Here is a 19,581-nt window from a genome sequence, read left to right on the forward strand (position 1 = left end):
TTGCGGTGTTGTACTTGAACTTATTTGCTTGCTTTATGTCTTGGTTTATGTCCCATGACTGAGAATGGTGTCACTAACAAAGTAAAATATGTTACTTGTGATCTCCCTCAGGACAGTTCAGTGCAGTAGGAATGGTCTTTCCTGTTGGTGTGTGGATGAAAATGGCATTGAGGTACCTGGCAGCAAACAGAATGGATATCCTGTATCTTGTAAGTCACAAGTTTCTGTTTATCTTCAGATCGGGTAAAGAGCCATTTAAATCTGTGTTTGAATTGCTGAAATAAAGAATAGGTTAGGCCCAGACTTTGATGGACTCTAGTTTGTTGTAATTTGCTGGGTCTTTCTCATGGAGGTTCTGGAGTTTCTTTGGGAGCTGATCATGGAAACCCAATACACCTGGATGGTCTGTATTCGTGAAGGTCACAGTAGCATAAATCATGAATGAAAGATCAACTTTTGAGTGGGAGTGCTTCAACCTCATCTGTGGTGGGTTTCTGTATACCAGTTTTCATGACCTCAAGTCCATCAATGTCTTCATGCCACTAGGTGGCAGAATCAGAGCTTGCAGCTCTCATAAAACTTAGATGTTGCATCAGTGCCCAACAAGTACCTTCCTCTAACAGTGCCCCTCTCTGGTACTACAGGCTTATCCTTTTGCCAGTTGCAAAAGCAGAGGATCTTGGTCAGTCGCTACATCAACAGCAGCAGCATCTCCTACATCCCTCAGTGCCTGGATTCAGGGGCGTTTGATGCGGTGCAGTGTGACACGGAGCTGGGTCAGTGCTGGTGTGTAGATCCAGAAGGAATGGAGATTTATGGCACCAGGCAGAGAGGAAAGCCAACGCGGTGTAAGTAATATTCAGCAAAACAGTGGGGTTTGTAGAGCGGGAGGCTTTGGTGTGAATGAAAGGTGGGAGATCAGGAGCTTAGACACTGCAGCCTACACTTATCCTACAGAAGTATAGCTGCATAGCTGAGGAATTTAAGTCTCTGTTTCTTTTGGTTATAAAAAAAAAAAAGTGAGGCACCTTGTTGTCCATATTCAATGTAAAGAATCTTATCCCCTTCCAAACCACGGGGTGGCTACTCAGCTGTTTGTGGGAAGTTAAAACACCGGTAAACATTACTTTATTTCCCTGTCAGGTCCAGGGAACTGTGAGATCCGAGATCGTCGCATTCTCCATGGGTTTGGGGAGAAGAACCCACCACAGTGCTCAGCAGATGGAGAGTTTCTGCCTGTCCAGTGCAAGTTTGTCAACACTACAGACATGATGGTTTTTGATCTTGTTCATAGTTATAACAGGTAAGAGTGTGGGCTTCTGAAACAGGGAGGCAATCCTGCGTACCTCTTCAAGTCAGTGCCTTACTGCAGTTTTTTTTCCACAATAAGTTTTTCTGTGCCCCCACATGATGGTATTTTCTGTTAGTGAATATACCAACTTTTTCTTCTGAATTCAATTTTCTCATTTAGAAAAGCCTGTTATTCCATCCCTGCAGTCTAGTCAGTGTGTCCTCACCCAGCAGTGGATACCACGCTGTGATCGGTTTTTGGAAAAGTAGCCAGGGATACCTTTCAGACAGACACACAACAGAAAATGAGATAAATGTGGAAGGAAGAGAAGAATTCAAATGTACATATGAGATAGGAAAGATGATTCCATATAGGAGATGAAAACATATGGACAGAAGGACAAGTAGCAGCATGCAAAGAGCAAGTTCCATGTGAAGGTGGGAAACTCTCGTCCATTTAGGCAGTGCCAGGGTTGCTCACACAGGTGAACCAGTGGGTGATAAAGGGGCACGCTGACATACGACTGGCTTTGGGTGGTTGGAGTGGGCTGGGGAAGACTCCAAATCGCTGGATCAAATGCTTGTTTGTGGGAGCAAGACATTGTCCTGTGGAGGAGCTGGTGCTGAGGCAGAGAAATAAGGGATGGATAAGGGGAACCACAGGGAGAGGCGTTCATTACAGTGCAGATGTTCAGACATTCCAGAGAAACCTTTTGGTCTGTTGTGAAGTGCCATTCTCTTGGCTTCTCAGCCAACACATTTCTCCGGTGGAGGGCAGTGGAGTAAATGTAATGCCTCGTTCTCACTTGGCTCTGTAGTAGCAAAGGGATTTTGTTGTAAATGTCAGTTTTGCTATTTTGAGGGTTTTCGTTTTTAATTTAAGCAAAACTGAAAAGCAGGCCCAAACTCACAGCACAAATTTGTCAGAGCTTTGGGAGAGGTTATTTTGGAAAGAGCAAAATAATGTGGCTGTTTCATTTCTTGGCCTGTGGAGTGTGCAAATTCTAAAACAGCAATTTCAGAGGAGAAAGCAATGCTTTAAATTAACGTTTTTTTTTATGCCCTTGGGAGATTTGTCCACAAAGGCCTGCAAGACTGGGCTTTTCTTGCGTCCCTGTCATGTAATTAATCACAGCAGGATCGTTTCCCTCCCAGCTGCCTACCTTTCTAATTATGGCATTGACTTAACCCATTACCATCATATCTGAATATCTCAGGTCATTAATATATTTATTTTCACAGTGCTCCTGCCTGAAATGTCATTATCCTGTCCCATAAACAGGAGACCATGGTACAGAGTTGAAGGGATGAGTTCCACAGGAAAGGACTATAGCAGAACAGGGATTTAAACCCATATTTTATGCTCATGTAGAACCAGTGGAGTAACTTTCTTTGGTTCCACAGACTGATTTTGGAAATCTAGACCTGTCAAAATAATTCCCATTCCAAATTGTTTGCTTACACCTTTATAAATATTCCAGAATAAATCAATTTGTTAGAATAGAGAAATTCAGTGGCTTCTTTTGGAAAGAAGATGAGCCCACATTTCTTGCCTCACCTTGGTGACTTGGCTGCTGGTACTTATTTTATAGAGACTGTGCCCAAGTCCCGCTTGGACTTCTATATGCTTCTATATAGGAGGCCCTGTAGCAGACTGGGGAGAAAGATTAAAGAAAAAACAAACGTGGAGGAGTATATTTTTACTTTCTTGCTATAATTTTCATCGGACTGAAGACCTTATGTCAGTGTCTTTACCCCAGCTCACTGGAGGTTCTGTCCTATTATGTATTAATTCATAGACAGTGGAAAAAAAAACACAATTTGGATTTCTCCCTCTGTTTCTGAGTAGTCAATGGGAAAGGCAGCTGTAACTTGAGCTGCACATAGAAACATAGAAGGTATTACTTGAAAATGCGCTTTTGAAGATCAGTAATGAGTTATCTTTGCTGGAAGCCAAGAGCAGAGACACAGTTGGAAGAAAAGGTCAACAACCTCACATTTATTTACTTTCCCATATTTTTGAGCGCCAGCATTTTTGTTGAAGCACGTGGATACACTATAAATTTATTCATGACTTAAACGTAGTAATTTTTGCTTCAGCTGTTATTTTGGGCCTGGTTTGATACATGAGGTAGTCTGTGTTATCGCTATTTGTCTCAAGGGCTGTGATTAAAAAGAGGCTCAGAAAAGAAAAGAAGTGGTAGGAAGTGAGTTTTCCAAGTAAGGTGAACAAAGTTCTGTCCTCTTGTTTGTGTGGGCCTAATTTATATCCGTTTGTACTTTATTTAGCTGTACTCTCAACGTGGAATAAAAATAACCAGAATGGCAGGATATGACTACACACCTGCCCCATATAAAAGTAGTATAATTATGCATGTGACTTCTTAACGTGGAGGATGAAAGAAAGCAGCATGCAGAATTTTTTCATTGCATCCTGTTTCACTCAGCTAGACATTGAGATGCTGAGGGGATGAGCTCCAGGGACACGAGCAGTGCAGAGCTCTGCCTTTGAATATAGGGGCATTGCTCTCCTAAGAGAAAAGATAATTTTCCTGGTTGGGCAGTGGCCTGTGCATGACAATTCAGGAGAGCAGAAAGCTCTTGAAATGCCCCAAGCCATTTATATCCATGTATGCATAGAAGACCATAGAAAGATAGCGTTTAGCTGTTTATATCTTAAATTGTATTGTTTTAATGCTGACAAAATTCTCCTTGTGCCCTGAAGTATGACATTTTGATTGCTTTTAATGGGCCAGTGTCAGCAGTGGAGCAAGATTTGATGATCCAAAGTGGAGGGAGTCATCAGGCTTTTAATTTGAAGATGTGGGAGAGTGCCAGAGCCAGGCAGCGCTACGCAGCGATGTGCAAGTGCTGAGGCAGGAGCACTGCTGGATAACACTGGGACAACCCCAGAGTTGCCAGCCCCTTCCTTTGCCAGGGGTTGCTGTAGCTTCAAGCATTCCCCAGCTTGTGCTTTGGTACACTGAGGAAGCAGTAACATCTTCAGCTCTCCTGGCAAGAGGTGGCAGAGCTCTCAGGCAGACGCTTGAAGGCAGCAAAGGGCCATTACTCCCCTCCTCTCCCCGGACCACTGGTTCTGAGCCAGGCAAGCATCTCATAGAATGGTTTGGGTTGAAGGGACTTTTAAAGGCCGTCTAGTACACTCCCCCTGCAGTGGGCAGGAACATCTTCAACTAGATCAGGTTGCTCAGAGCCCCATCTAACCCAACCTTGAATGTTTCCAGGGATGGGGCATCTACCACCACTCTGGGCAACCTGGGCCAGGGTTTCACCACACTCATCGCAAAAAAATTTCTTCCTTTTGTCCAGTCTCGCTGCATTTCTCAGGGGCACTGCAGACTGTGCATGCTGTAGAGAAGCCCTGAGGCTGCAGGAACTGGGGCTGGTCATGGTGCCAATTTCACAGAGTTGTTGTAAAGCGCTTTGCCACGTTAACCTTTTTCCCAGTTGATCAGGGCCTAATCTACCATTACGGTTACTGCTACATGTTGCTAAGTGTCCTTCCTTGGTAAAAACCTACTTTGTGTAATTCTCTGAATGTCTTGAGCAGAAAATTCCACTTCCTTGTTGTTAGATTTTCCCTGAATAAGCCACATGCAGCTGGGACACGACATTTATCATATTTCAGGGTAAGGCTATGTGTCTGTAAAATAATACGATAGTTTTGGAATCTGGCAAAATTGTTCCGCTGGTCATATTGCCTGAATCTCAAAAAACTTCTGTTTCCTTGGAGAAACCCTAGAGTGACTGTCAGTTAAGATCACATTTATTATGTTTTTTCCAACTCTGACCCTATTAAGTTCCTTTCCTTAATCATTGCTTCGCTGGAATCTGGCTGTTGTCACTCTTAGAATATTATACTGGAAACTAGTGTGTCTTTGATCTCCAGCAGTAAGAGTCAATCTTACTTGTAATATGTTAAAAACCCTTTCTCCTTAATCTGTTGATCCATGCTCTGACAATGAAAAAGATTAGTGAGGTTTTTATCAGCTTTTGTGCTTAATTCAGTGCAGAATGCGTACGTAGCGTGTAGGGAAGAGGAAGCAACCTGTTTGTTTAGGCACTCTGCCATCCTGTGCAGATTTGTGGAAGGAGCTAATGAATGGGTGTTGTAATAACATTAAACCAACATCCATCTATTTTACACTCTTTGACAGGCTTTCAAAGATGAGAATAGAATTGAAAATGAGCGTTACATGCTGGGTACTGGCTTGGGAAGGGTCAGAAATCTGTCTGAAGGGAGATTGTCCTGTGTTTGTTTAAAAAAAAAAAAAAAAAGGCATTTGGGAGACTTGTTTTCCTGCTGAAACACCGATCTGGATCATGTCAGAGCCTGGTTGCCACAAGGAGACCGAAGCGTTTTGTAATGGCTTTGTGCTCTGCAGACGTCCTTGCCGTACAAATTTGGGAGGGAAACACAGATGACTCTTTGTTGTCGACGGGCCTCCCCGGGCTCTTCACAGGATGCTGCTTTTCCTTCCAGGCTCCCGGAGGCTTTCCAAACGTTCAGCTCCTTGCGGGAGACATTTCCGGAGGTCTCTGGGTACTGTTACTGTGTGGACAGCCTGGGGAGAGAGTTAGCAGACACTGGTAAGTACCATCTGCCAGCTCATCCTTTCACTTCAGGGGCTTTGAATTCCCAAGGGAAAAGAAAAATAACAAGTATCAGTCTTCAAATTTGTTTGGGACTTCAGTTTCATTCTTACAAGGGGTAAGGCCACTGTGACCAGTGTAGTGCCCATGGGAAAGTCTGGAGGTCACTAATGAAATCCCACCCTTAGGAGCACAGCTTCAGTCGGTGGCAAGTGGAGTTGCTGTCCGGGAGCTAATCCTGTCCTTTTGGGGATGGTGGAATAGGATTTCTGAATGTCCAGCCTCTGCCTACACTAGAAAGCTGTGTCATATTTGAGAAGTCCAATTAGCAAATGCAGGGGAGTATAAAGGGCCTGGAGACTGAACTATTTTCTTCTTGCTTAGGTAGAATCGTGGAATGGTTTGGATTGGAAGGGACCTTTGAAGATCATCTAGTCCAACACCCCTGCTACAGGCAGGGATGTCAGATGATCCTTCCTTTTCTTCCATAGCCTCAGGATACCTTTTAGATGTGTTAATAGTTGATAGAACACTTTAGAAGAAAGAATATTTTTTTCCAAGAAGGAGGAATGAGGAGGCTGAGGACTTCCAGCTCAATTTCCTTAGATACTATGGTTTTAAACATAAAAAAAAAAAGGGGGGGAAATGCAAAGCATGATAGCTAAAAATTTAGACGGCAGATGAGTACTTCAACATTTAATTCCCACAAGGGTGAGAAGTTCTCAAAAAATTTGTGCACTCAGGGAAACTACTGCATATCTTTTTTTTTTTTTTTTTTTTAATATACAGACAGAATGTTTTTTGGTAACACCAGTTTCCAAGATTCCATCAATCACTCTTTTGGTAACGTCAGTTTCCAAGATTCCATCAATTGCCCTACTGCAGACTGAACTTAACAAAACCACAGAACAGTGATGGTTATGGGACATTCTTCCTGCTTGTTTTGGTAGATGTCACAGTGTAAAACTAGTGACTGGATGCTCAGCAGTGGGTTGTATGGTGCAGCGCCTTAGGGTTATGCAGTAGAAGTTCATGTTTGGCCTGTTGAGAGGACTGGTTTTCTTTTTCCTGACAGGCTTCCAGTTCTGCTACTCTGGTGTAAAGCAGGTGACTTCTGTCTTAAAACCAGGCTCTGTGCTAAAAATCTCTCTTTCCCAGGCTTGGAACTGCTGCTCGATGAAGTTTATGACACAGTTTTCTCTGCCCTGGAGCCTGCCCGCACGTTCACAGAGACCAGCATATATCGGATCCTGCAGAGGAGGTTTCTGGGGGTTCAGCTAGCTACCTCTGGCAAGTTCAGATGTAAGTAGCACCCACATGATGCCCTGTAAATAAAGTGGCAATTTTGGAGCTTATATTGTGACAGCTGCCATTGGGGAGAGTTGTTCTAGGAGTCTCTTGCACTAAAAAATTATAATATCATAGTTTTGGTGCAAGAATCAAGGTCCCTGAATTACAGCTGGCTTTTCATCTCTGGATTGTACATTCATACCAGCAGATTGTACCTGTCTTCTGATCAACGCTTTCCCGTGCATTTGAAGTTCGTATTAGTTGAAATCCCATGAACTCTCCATACCTCTTGCCCTGAGATTATGGAGGTGGATCTGATGATTTATTCAATTAAAAGCCTGAGAAAATGCTCCCTAATTTATGTTGGTATGCTCAGAAATAGTCTACCAACACAATGACCACATGTACCAGTACATTGACCACAACACACTCGATCCCCAGGAGGCTACACAGGAGTCCATAGTGCCTTAGCCAGCCAGGCTGGACTTCTGGATCTGCCGTTGGGTCCATTCTTGCCCTGGTCAGGGTGGGAAAAGGGGGAGAGAGTTTCTCTGCCTACAGGCAGTGAACTATGTGGGACAGGGGGTCAGGTACCTCCTGCTCTCTCCTACACCAGAGCCCAAGAGAATTCCCTTGGCTGGGGAGAGTTTGAACCCCCTGGTGTGATCCTTCATCCTCCTGTCCAAATTTCTCTGATGTTGCCATCTGACCCTCGCTCTAAGGAGTTGCATCACCAGAGATATTAAGCAGATACTGATGTAAGTCTTCCGGCCACATAGTCAAGCGGTTTTTCTGTTTCTGGGACCAGCTGATAATTCTGGGGAGTCTGGAAAACATCTTCCCCTCCCACTGCACAGCGTTGTGCAATAAGCTCTGACTGCAGCTGGGGAAGCTGTACAGCCACAAGATGGAGATGTGACCACGTTCCTCAGCTGCTGAGGAACTGCGCTGGTGACTTACCCAGATCTCACACCGCCACCTGAAGCCACCCGCATTAAGAAAGTTGTCAGATTTCCTTCACGAACAGGTTGTTCTGATGCGATGCTCTTGCTGCCTCAGCCTGGTAGCTGAGTGTAGCTGGAAAGCTCTTGAAGGCGAGGAATGTTTAGGCTGTAGGATAGCAGGTTTATATAAACACGCAAAATTTCTGTTGGAAGGGTGAAGTCTAGTGTTGGAGAGATCATAACTCAGAAAATTTGCTTTATGGAGTTTTGGCTTCTCTGCCATTCAGGACAGTCTGACAGGAATAGAGTCTTCAGATCCCCACGGAGAGAAATGAAAGAAATTGGTTGGTCCCAGACCAAATCTCCACAGTCAGGTGCAGATCCTTTTGCAGCAGCAATGGCTCATTCTCTTCAGAAACACTGATGTTTGCCTTGATCTCAGTCTCCCAAGCTGCACATCTGTCTCTGTTCACCAGCTTTGCATTTGCATTAAGGGCCAGAGCTCACCCAGCCTCCAGCACAGCTCACTGGGATGCTGCTACTTTGCCTATCTGCGACTATGGCTGAAAAATGTGTTGAGGTTTTATTTTCCGTTTAGTTTTCAGAAATGAATACCTACAGTAGAAAACCCTGGGGCCAGTTCTGCAGTAGAAAAGTGGACGGAGAATTCGTATTTTGGGCTGGTACTTGATGTGTCACTGAAAACAGTCAGGAAATTGGGAATTAAACTTCTTTTTTTTTTTTTTTTTTTTTTTTCCCCTCCAAAATAGGCAAATGATGGAATGAAGCAGAGATGGTTCTGAAACTTTAAGCCTTCCCTCCTTAACACATACTGTTTTCCTTCCAGGCCCCTCGAAGTGCGAGGTTGAGCGGTACGCAGCCCTGCGCTACCAGCATGCATACGTGCCGTCTTGTGATGCTGATGGGGGCTACACGCCAATGCAGTGCCAGCAGGGAGGACAGTGCTGGTGTGTGGACACCAAAGGACAGGAGGTCCAAGGCACAAAGAGACGAGGACAGCCTCCCGCCTGCGGTACGTACGAGGTTTGGAAAAAGAAGAATGAACACATCTCTCAGCATCTCGAGGGAGAAACCCGAAGGACCAGTTCCCTTCTTAGTTCTGACGCATTCTGATGTTCGAAAACTGGGATCCAAAACTCTCCCTGGGGTTAAGAGCCACATTCTAATTATTATTAAGTATCATATTCCTTTTATTTTCCCTTATGAACTTTCTTTAGCCTTCTAGTTTTGCATACAACAGGGCTTTTCTATGCAGCCATGATATCTGTCTCGACTGCAGGAACTGGGGTGTTAAGTCAAAATATCTGGGATCATATAAGGAGGCCATTGATAGTGGGTTTGCTTTTTGCCTCCTTTCTTTGGTGAAATGCCACTGAACTTTTAAGGTATTTCTTTTTTTCTCATCCTGAGCAGGTTTTTTTCCCATCCCTGTCACTGCATACTTGGCCATGAAAATTTTCAAATACAGTAAAAAAAAAAATAATCAGAAAAGGTGTGTGGGTTTGGGCTTTGAGAGATTTCATTAAATCATCAAATCAGTGCCCCAAATGGAAATGACAGCAGAAATGTCCAAGGGCCGGAGGGGAGGAGGAAAGTTAAAAACCTTCGCTCCAAAGCGCACTACCTAAATATTCAGGATTGCGCTGGAGGGCTGGGGCGCAGGGTCTTAACGCGGGGGCCGCCTTCGGGGAAGGTAATTGCTCTGTCTGCGAGACACAGTCTTACCACGCAGATAGAGAAGGAGGAACCTTCCCTGGGTGTTACGACTCGAAGTCACTCGAAGTGCTCTGGGCACAGACAGGCTTACTGTGAAATGAAAACGTTAGCATGCCTCGGAGGCTGATCACCAAGGATATTGCAAGGGAACCTCCGAGAGGCCTCGCCATATGTTGGGACCGGTTGTTTTCTCTTTGAATGTGCTTTGCTGAGCCCTCCTGATGATGTTTTTTTGGGGCGGGGGAGGGGGGCAATGACTCGAGGCTGCTTGCAGCTTTTATTGGCGGCCTCAGGAAATTTAAGCAGGGAAAATTTTCTGCAGACTAACTCCCGAGAAGGTATTTCAGGAGGACATAGCTGCAGTCCGTGTTCAGACGGCTACATGCCATGTGCGTGTCTGCAGTTCTGCTCTGTTTTATTTCTCTTTTAATATCTTTGACTCTCGCTCTCAGCAGAGTGAATGCTGGAGGAGGCAGAGGCATGGGTGTGGGTCGCACCTTGGGTACTTGTATGACCTGGGGCACCAGGCAATCCTGATAAGGACATGCTCCTTTTCAGGCCTTTTACAGTAAATTTGCCACAGCAATGTTTTTATGTTTATTCCTTCTCACTCTGCTTTGATTTGATTCAACAGTGGGTAGGAGGAGAGAGCATTTAAAGACCGTGTTCCTACATTTGGTTCATATTAACATACTTGCGGGACTGTGGCTTACACTGACTTATTGGTCCCCAGAGGAATGTTCTTCATCCCTCTTACCAAGAGCCAACACTGAAAACAGAAGGGGCTCATCCTACAGAAAATGCCTTTACAAAGGAACCACAGTGAGGGACCCTGAGCCCCTGCCAGGAACTGCGGAGCAGGACGAGGTGTGAAAGGAGGAGTGAGAAAGATGCTGATCACAGAGCCTCAGATTACTTGCTAATCTATTTTAGCAGCTTTTAAGATTTCCAGCTTTTATCCTTACTGTTAACAGGGTTCACGAATGCTTTATCATATTGCCTGAATGTGGCATAAATGGGGATGGGGTGGGGAGGCCGTGCTGGAGCAGACCAAAGCTGTTTATCCACCATCCTGTCCCCTACAGGGACAGCAGTGCTGCTTAGGGAGAAAACCTGAGAATCGTGGGAAATGCATATAGCTTCCCTATATCCTCCCTGTTGCCTGCAGGCTAAGGAGTCCCCAGATCACTGTGTTCAGCACTCCTCTATGGAGTCATCTTTCTGGGAGTTGCCTAATTGCTCTTTAACATTTTATCCTTCCTGGAATCCTCTGGTGATAAATTTCATGAGGATAATTGTGTTCTACTTCTGGACCATTCTAATTCCTGTACTGTGAGGAATACGAAATAATAATTGTCTATTGTAAATGATAGGGAGAATCCTGGGTTTTAAAAACCTTTATCATGTTCTTTTTTTTTGTCCAAAATGAATAGTGTCTCCTACTGGAAAAGCTGTTCTGTCCTCAAATTATTTTTGCATCCCTTCTCTATAATTCTGCTACTTCTTTTTCAAAGAAAGGTAACCGCAGTGGTTCCATGTGGCACATGATTGAAGGCTGCTGTGTGTGTTCCAGAGATCCAGTCAGTGCCATAACCATCCTGTCTGTTTGGTTCTCAGTTCCTCTATATCTACTAAGTCTTTTTGATGTATTTTGCACCTTAAGGTGACATTTTCAGAGGTCGTTCTTCAGTGACATGTTGCATCCTAACTTGGAGCCATTGCTGTCTGTGTATGAACGTACAGATGGGGCTGGATGCAGATACACCTGCATATAGCTTGGCCCAGGATGCGGGTGACCAGGGCCACTGTTGGTACCATCAGTACCCTGATATTTGACTATTTTTGTTGAAATTTTGAATTTTTTACCTTTAGAGCTCATTTGTGTGCACCATCTGGTCCTTAGCACTCAATTACTGCTAATTTTAACAATTTGTTTTCAAACTTGTAATGAACACTTCACTATAAAACTGAAGATCTAGGTAGGAAGCCTCCAGAAATTCCTTATTAGTGGGCATTGTTTAAAATAAAATTCTGTTTTCCTGCGATCTATTCCTCTTTCTTAGGTCCACATATTGTGCCTGGATCATTGGAGATTTGCATTAGAAACAGGCATCCTACTAGAGAGTTAATGTATTTGAAAAAGACTTTATTCATCCTTTCAGCCATAGCAATAGGAATGAGGATTTACATTGGGACACAACAGAACCAGAAAATACCACAAAGTAGACAACTCGGACGTGGTGAAGGAAAATTTCCTTTCACTTTGTGTCTCGATGGGAGAAGTTTATTTATTAGACCATATTCAGCAACAGTTCAAATTTCCTTAGCAATGTGTGTGATGCATAGTTGAGGAACTAGAGACAGGTTAAACTACACTTTTAGGTAGTTTCTGCCAAGGTTGATTGAGAGGCAGCCATAGAGTTACAGGTTTTGGAGGTTCCAAAGTTTGCATTTTTTTTTTTTTTTAAATCTTTGTCTAGGTGAAGAACAAGTGTGCATCTCTGAGAGAAGACGGGCCTTGTCGAGGATCTTTTATGGCCCTGCTGGGTACTTCAGCCAGCCCAATTTGTTTTCCACACCAGATACGCAGTCGGAAAAAATAGCTGGCTTCTCAAGACCCTGCCCTCCCTCCTTCAAGGAGCTGTTTCTGGACTCTGGATTGTCATCCCCAGTTGCACAAAGCCTGTATGCCAGCCAGATTCCCAGGCTAGAAACCACCCTGAGTGAAGCCATCATGGGGATGTTTCCATCAAGGGAACTGGCTCAAGTGGCACTGCAATTTACTGCCAATCCAAAGCGTTTCCAAGAAAATCTCTTTGGAGGAAAGTTCTTGAAGAATTTGATCCAGTTTAACTTCACAGGGGCACTTGGCACTAGTGGGAAATACAACATTGGCCAATTTTTCACAAAGCAGGATGTGGCAGAGAGGGAAAATAATGAAGGCCTTCTGGAATCAGCTGAGGCGTTGACTTTGGAGGTATCAAAGGGGAGCTCCATTTTGAGTAAACCACTGGTAGGCAGCTTTGGCCGCACAGTAACTCTACAGGACAATCAGAATATGATGAAATTCCTTTCCTCTGTCCTGGAATTGCCAGAGTTCTTTACTTTTCTGCAACAAGTGATTTCTGTCCCCAAAAACATTGCTGAAGATTTAGGTGAAGTGGTGAAGCTAGCATTGGGATCCGAAGACTGTGGTGACTTGCCAAGGGACCTGTTTGTTCCAACATGCACCAAGGAGGGGAGGTATGAGGAAGTTCAGTGCTATGCAGGAGAGTGCTGGTGTTTGGACACTTCAGGTAAGGAAGTTCCAGGCTCAAGAGTTCAAGGCAAACGTCCAAGGTGTCCCACTGATTGTGAGAAGCAAAGGAGAAACCTGCAAAACTTGAAGCAAAGCCTGCCTGCAGGATCAGATCTTTTTATTCCCTCGTGTACCGAGGATGGAGACTTCCTGCCACTCCAGTGTTATGGGACGAATTGCTTCTGTGTTGATCTGAATGGCGAGACTATTCCAGGAATAAAGGGAAAAGCTGGAAAACCGATGCAATGTAAGTCCTAGAGACTGGGAATTTAAAGATGCTTCCTTATTGTGTTGGAATTTCATGATTCTTTCTTGATATCTGATTATGTTTGGAAATGTATGGATGATGTATACAAAAAATATTGTCCCCTAACAGGAGAGCAAATCAGCCTTGCCATTGCAGGGGGATAGTGGGAAATACAGCGTATTTAAATCTTGGTATCCCAAGTCTTAAAGATGGTCCCCTCTTCTTCCAGTGTGTATGGTAGGCACACTCAAAACAGAGGAGCCTGAGGTCTTGCCTTGTTAATGAGCCTGTCATTGGCATATGTCTCCACCTAAGTGGTAGCTAGTGTATATAACGATGCCCATGAAACCTGAAACATCTGTGTAACTGAATGTGACCCATGCCAAGTGAAAAAGCCCTTTTACTTCCAAGACCGTCACTTGGGCACAGTCACTGGCTCATCTTTGTCCTGAGAATTGAAAAGCTTTGGTGCCTTAAACAATGAACCTCTTTTAGTCTTTTAGCTCAAGAATATATCAACTTGGTAGGATGTCACAGGAGTCCAAACGTAGGAGAGGGATTCAAAGGCTAATACATTTCTCATAAAGATTATGCACTCAGGCCTGAAAAGTGAGTCGCAAATGACTTGTTAGACATCAGTTTGCCATTGCAACTTGCTTATAGACTATGAACTGCCTCTACTTGCCCTTCTGGTAATGCAATACAAAGGAAGAAGGAAGCACACAGGCTAGGGATATTTGTCTTTCGAATTTCTGTGAACTGAAAATGGCGCATCAACAGGGAAAACAGACCAAGAGAAGAGCCTGCTTCTCATTGTGGAAGGAATAGCAGAGTATCCAGCAGGTGATAGTGCTACATGGTGAAGGAGCTCCTTTGAATAGCAATTTGGAAGCAGTGAGGAATTTATCGCAGTGATCTGAATTGGTAGGGGATTTATATCTAGCAACCCATCTGTAGTGCAATCAGAAATAAACAGGTTCATAATTCTCTGGTGCTCAAAAAGGGGTGAGCTCTTATGTTTGCTATGTTTGCAGAGCTGCTTGGTGGCAAAATGAAGCGGCTCTGGAGATGGCAAAAAAGGCTTCCAAAACAAACTCACTCCAGCATTTTGAAGGGTGGTATTTTTATATTCAGCTGTAATATCCAGTAGAGAATAAGAAGAGAGGACAACAGAATCTGAAAATTCTGGTTCAGTCCAAAGGGAAATAAGTTCAGTATTATCCCACTATTTAGATGGCCGCTTTTGCAGGGACTGGCTGAATAAGAATCAACTGCCAGATTATCAAGTGTATCTGAAAATACTTAGTTCGTGTGAACAGATTCGGGAAGGCATTTGAGCAACCTGTCTAGTGAGAGGTGTCCCTGCCTGTGGCAGGGGGGTTGGAACTCGGTGATCTTCAAGGTCCCTTCCAACCTAAACCATTCTATGATTCTATGATTTAGTGTCATCAAGCACTTATTGCCCCCAGTAAGAACTACAGGCACATGATGTGCTCAGATGTTTTTAAAAATCATAGCTATGTTCATCTTTCAATGCTCACATGACTTTGGAAATCTTACCCCGGTTCAGCGTAGGAGCTTGAGAGCATTGGACCTCTTAATAACAGGCCAGAAATGTTGTTGGTAGCATTGAGATAAGGGACCAAGTTTTAGTAATGGTGTTTATAGTACTAGGGGGGTAGAGGGTATTGTATATCTTCAGTGCATTCCTAAGAGGTGCTAAGCATGTTTTTCTTTTCCCCAGGCCCAAGTGCTTGCCAAGTAACAGCTGGTCGGGAGTTTCTGAAGGCTGTGAAACTCCTGTTCTCAGATCCAAGGGGTATGTCTCAGCCCTCCAGCATTTACCTCCCGCAGTGTGATGCCGATGGTGCCTGGAGGCAGGTGCAGTGCAGTGGCCCCCCCCAGCGAGCCTTTGAGTGGTACGAAAGGTGGATTGCAGAGAACAATGAAGGCAAACCCCTGCCCATTGCTAACCTGTTGAATGTCATAACTGGATATAAAGAGGCATCTTCCAAAGGCTTTTCAGCTTTTATTGAAGCTTTGTATGAGGCTGGGCACCAGAATGTCTTCCCAGCATTCACCGCATATTCCTCCTTCGCTGATGTCCCACCTGAAGTGCTGGAAGGGAACGTGACCTATGCATCTGAGAACATTTTACTGGATCCATATACATTCTGGCAGCTTCTGAATGAGCAGCTGACCTATTACCCAGGACCATACACTGATTTCAGTGCTCCATTAAGCCACTTTGAACTCCGTGATTGTTGGTGTGTTGATAGCAAAGGAGAAGAGCTGCAAGGAACAAAGGCAGAAGTGAACCGGGTCCCAGCATGTAAGTAACAAAATTTCTGGCATGTAAGCAGCAGTGTTTCTCATCTTCGCTTTTGTGCCGCAAGAGGAAAGTCTTAGGAGGACTACAAGGATGTTGTGAGGTTATTCAGGGAGAAAATTAGAAGGCCCGAATCCCAACTAGAACTTAATTTGGCTAGTGCTGTAAAAGACAATAAAAAATATTTCTATGAATACAATAGCAACAAAAGGAGGGGCAGGGAGGATGTCTATCCTTTTTTGGATGCGTAGTGACAAACACATATTGAATGCTTAGGTGACAAGTGAAACACGGTGATAAAGGGTGAAGAAAAGGCTGAGGTACTTAATGCCTTATTTGCCTCACTCTTTAATAGTAAGGCCAGTTGTTGCCCAAGTACCCAGCCCCCTGAGCTGGATAACAGGGACGGGGAGCAGAATGAAGCCCCCATAACCCAAGGGGAAATGGTTAGCAACCTGCTATACCACTTAGACACACACAAGTCTATGGGGCCAGATGGCATCCACCCAAGGACACTGAAGGAGCTGGCGGAAGTGCTCACTAAGCCGCTTTCCGTCATTTATCATCAGTCCTGGCTAATTGGTGAGGTCCCAATGAACTGCAGATTAGCAGATGTGATGCCCATCTACAAGAAAGGCTGGAAGGAGGATCTGGGGAACTACAGGCCTGTCAGCCTGACCTCAGTGCCAGGGAAAGTTATGGAGCAGATCATCTTGAGTGCCATCACACAGCACATACAGGACAACCGGGTGATCGGGTCAAGTCAGCATGGGTTTATGAAAGGCAGGTACTGCTTTACTAGTCTGGTCTCCTCCAATGACAAAGTCATGTGCCTACAACAAGTGGTTGAGGTAAAGGCTGTGGATGTTGTCTACCTAGACTTTAGTAAAGCCTTTGGCACCATTTCCCATAGCATTCTCCTGGAGAAACTGGCTGCTTATGGCTTGGATGGGTATACTCTTTGTTGGGTAGAAAACTGGCTGGGTGGGCGGGCCCAAAGAGTTGTGGTGAATGGAGTTAAATCCAATTGGTGGCTGGTCATAAGTGGTGTTCCCCATGCCTCAGTACTGGGACCACTTCTCTTTAATATCTTTTTCAGTGATCTGGATGAGGGGATCGAGTGCACCATCAGTAAGTTTTCAGGTGACACCAAGTTGGGTGGGACTGTTGATCTGCTTCAGGGTAGGATGACTCTACAGAGAGATCTGGAGAGGCTGGATCAATGGTATGAGGTTCAACAAGGCCAAGTGCTGAGTCCTGCATTTAGGTCACAACCCTATGCAGTGCTACAGGCCTGGGGAAGAGCGGCGGGAAAGCAGCCTGGCAGAAAAGGACCTGGGGGTGTTAGTCAACAGCTGTCTGAATGTGAGCCAGCAGTGTGCCCAGGTGGCCAAGAAGGCCACTAGCATCCTGGCTTGTATCAGAAATAGTGTGACCAGCAGGACTAGCTAAGTGATTGTCCCTCCCTATGCTGGTGAGGCCGCACCTTGAATACTGTGTTCAGTTTTGGGCCCCTCACTATAAGAAAGACATTGAGGTGCTGGAGTGTGTCCAGAGAAGGGCAATGAAGCTGGTGAGTACTTGGGAGTACAAGTCTTATGAGGAGTGGCTGAGGGAACTGGGGTTGTTTAGCCTGGAGAAAAGGAGGCTGAGGGGAGACCTCATCTCTCTCTACAACTACCTGAAAAGGGGGTTGTAGCAAGGTGGGGGTCAGTCTCTACTTCCAAGTAACAGGCAATAGGACAAGAGGAAATGGCCTCAAGTTGTGCCAGGGGAGGTTTAGGATGGGTAATGGGAAAAATTTCTCCACCAAAAGGGTTTTCAGGGATTGGAACAGGCTGCCCAGGAAAGTGATTGAGTAACCATCCCTGGAGGTATTTAAAAGATGTGTAGATGTGGTGCGGAGGGTCATGGATTAGTGATGGACTTGGCAGTGCTACTGCCAAGAACTGCCATATCTGAGTCAGCAGATGTACGGAGAGGACAGTCCAAGTATCAGCTACCACTCTGGTCCCTTCAGTTTCCTTTCTCAAACTCTTTTATGATTATCCTTTTTTTTTTTTTTTTTTTTTTATGACAGTTCTGTAGAGAATATCACTCCATTTATAACCGATGATCTGATGAGGAGGTAACTTATATTTATCAAAGCTTTGGCCCAAAACTTGGAGAATGTTTGGGTGATTCCTGGTACTCTTGGACTCTTGTGGTTATATAGCTAAGCATTGATGAATCTCGTTTGCTTGCTTCATCAAGCAATTCAGCAAGTGCAGGAGGAAGCAGAGGATGCTGATGAAAAGACCAGCTAGTTTTCACATGCAGATCTTTATTGGATTTAGGTGAAAGGCACTGAAATACCCTCTGGTTCTACAGGTCCTGGTATATGTGAAGGTGTTAAGCAGGAAGCCATGAAATTTATGGAGGAGGCAGAGCAGCTCATCCTCACATCAAATAGTTCCCACTTCCCTTTTGGAGAAAGCTTCTTGATGGCAAAGGGTATACAGCTCACAGACAATGATCTTCTACGTTCTGCTCAACTCGATGAGTCAGAGGTGGTGGTCTCCGAAAAGCTGTTATCGGGCAGTGACTATGCTCTCCAGCTGGCTGCACGGTCAGGTAGGTGAAAGTGATATGAGAGCTTAATTAAATGGATTAACGCCAGGATCTGCGCAAGAGTATTCTACGTCAAATTCAACTTTTCTGAAAAACAGTTACAACTTGGCAAGTATTGTTAGTCAATGTAATTAACCTGACACCAAAGAACTCATGATTACATGAGACCATGCGAATATAAGATCTGGACACCTACCAGCCTTAATCTACTTGCAGCTTTTGTTAATTTCCCTTCTAAAGTGCAGGTTACAAACAGGTGTTTACAAATACGCACATTTAAAATATCTCATCTTGGATTGGCCACTAATATCTTTCTTTTACTTATCTTTTATAGTCTTGCATTTCTACTGGCGGAGTCACTTTACTTCAAAACGTTCTGCTGGGGAAGCAACGCAGTTGGGATTTCTCCCTTACATCCCACAGTGTGATGGTCTGGGAAACTGGGAGCCAACTCAGTGCTATGAGAGCACAGGTGGGCAGTTGCTAACAAGATACTCTGGGCTGTATGAACAAAGAAAAGCTGAGCAGAATTCTTATAAAAAGATGGAAAACCTGTATTCTTGTAGCCAAACTGCAGAGAGGTGGAGTCATCTACAAGATGGGTGGAAAATGGACTGGACTGAGTCCATTTTGTCCATGAGTCCAAGTGGCAGCTCACTGGGGGGTTGCTTGCTGATAGTAGTGTTCCTCAGGGGTCAGTTCAGGGGCTGGTATTGCTTAACACCTTCATTAATGACCAGGATGATGAGATGGAGTGCACTCTCAGCAAAAGTGTGGATGATACCAAATTGCTGGGAGTAGATGATACACTGCAGGGTAGAACTGCAATGGAAGAGACTCACCAGAGCTGCTACATTTCCATTCTCACCACTGTGGTCTACTTATCTCTGGATAGCAGATTTAACTATGAGTTAGATTTACTGACAACTTTCTACAGTGCTGCTGCGGATGAAAATCTTCCCAGTACGCAACAAAGCATACTGCAGTACAGCATCTAAAATAAAGCTGCTTTTCTTCCCTGACCAGGTCATTGCTGGTGCGTGGATGAGAGAGGACGTTATGTCATGGATTCCTTGGTCTCACGCTCAGCGGAACTTCCCAAATGTCAGTTGGTTTTTCTTCCTAAATATTTGCCTTTACTTGTTCCTACAAACTTTAATATGTATGGAAAATTCTAGTATGAAATGCATCAAGCAAGGCTTGTTTCTAACCATTGCAAGAA

At 44.5% G+C, this 19,581-nt stretch overlaps 1 protein-coding gene across 1 annotated transcript in view; it reads left to right on the forward strand.

The window, feature by feature from the left end:
• The window catches only part of TG (thyroglobulin), a gene marked incomplete at its 5' end in the record, with an annotated part of 167,437 nt that overhangs the window by 2,574 nt on the left and 145,282 nt on the right, over positions 1-19,581 (forward strand). The window contains 11 exons of the mRNA XM_082479172.1: positions 112-209; positions 645-848; positions 1,144-1,303; positions 5,795-5,901; positions 7,063-7,206; positions 8,986-9,171; positions 12,356-13,420; positions 15,165-15,752; positions 18,120-18,362; positions 18,694-18,831; positions 19,386-19,463. Coding sequence (XP_082335298.1) covers positions 112-209; positions 645-848; positions 1,144-1,303; positions 5,795-5,901; positions 7,063-7,206; positions 8,986-9,171; positions 12,356-13,420; positions 15,165-15,752; positions 18,120-18,362; positions 18,694-18,831; positions 19,386-19,463 — 3,011 coding nt within the window. The remainder of the gene's footprint in view (positions 1-111; positions 210-644; positions 849-1,143; positions 1,304-5,794; positions 5,902-7,062; positions 7,207-8,985; positions 9,172-12,355; positions 13,421-15,164; positions 15,753-18,119; positions 18,363-18,693; positions 18,832-19,385; positions 19,464-19,581) is intronic.

Source organism: Vanellus vanellus (assembly GCF_965231255.1).
Source record: "Vanellus vanellus genome assembly, chromosome: 2".
NCBI lineage: Eukaryota > Metazoa > Chordata > Aves > Charadriiformes > Charadriidae > Vanellus > Vanellus vanellus.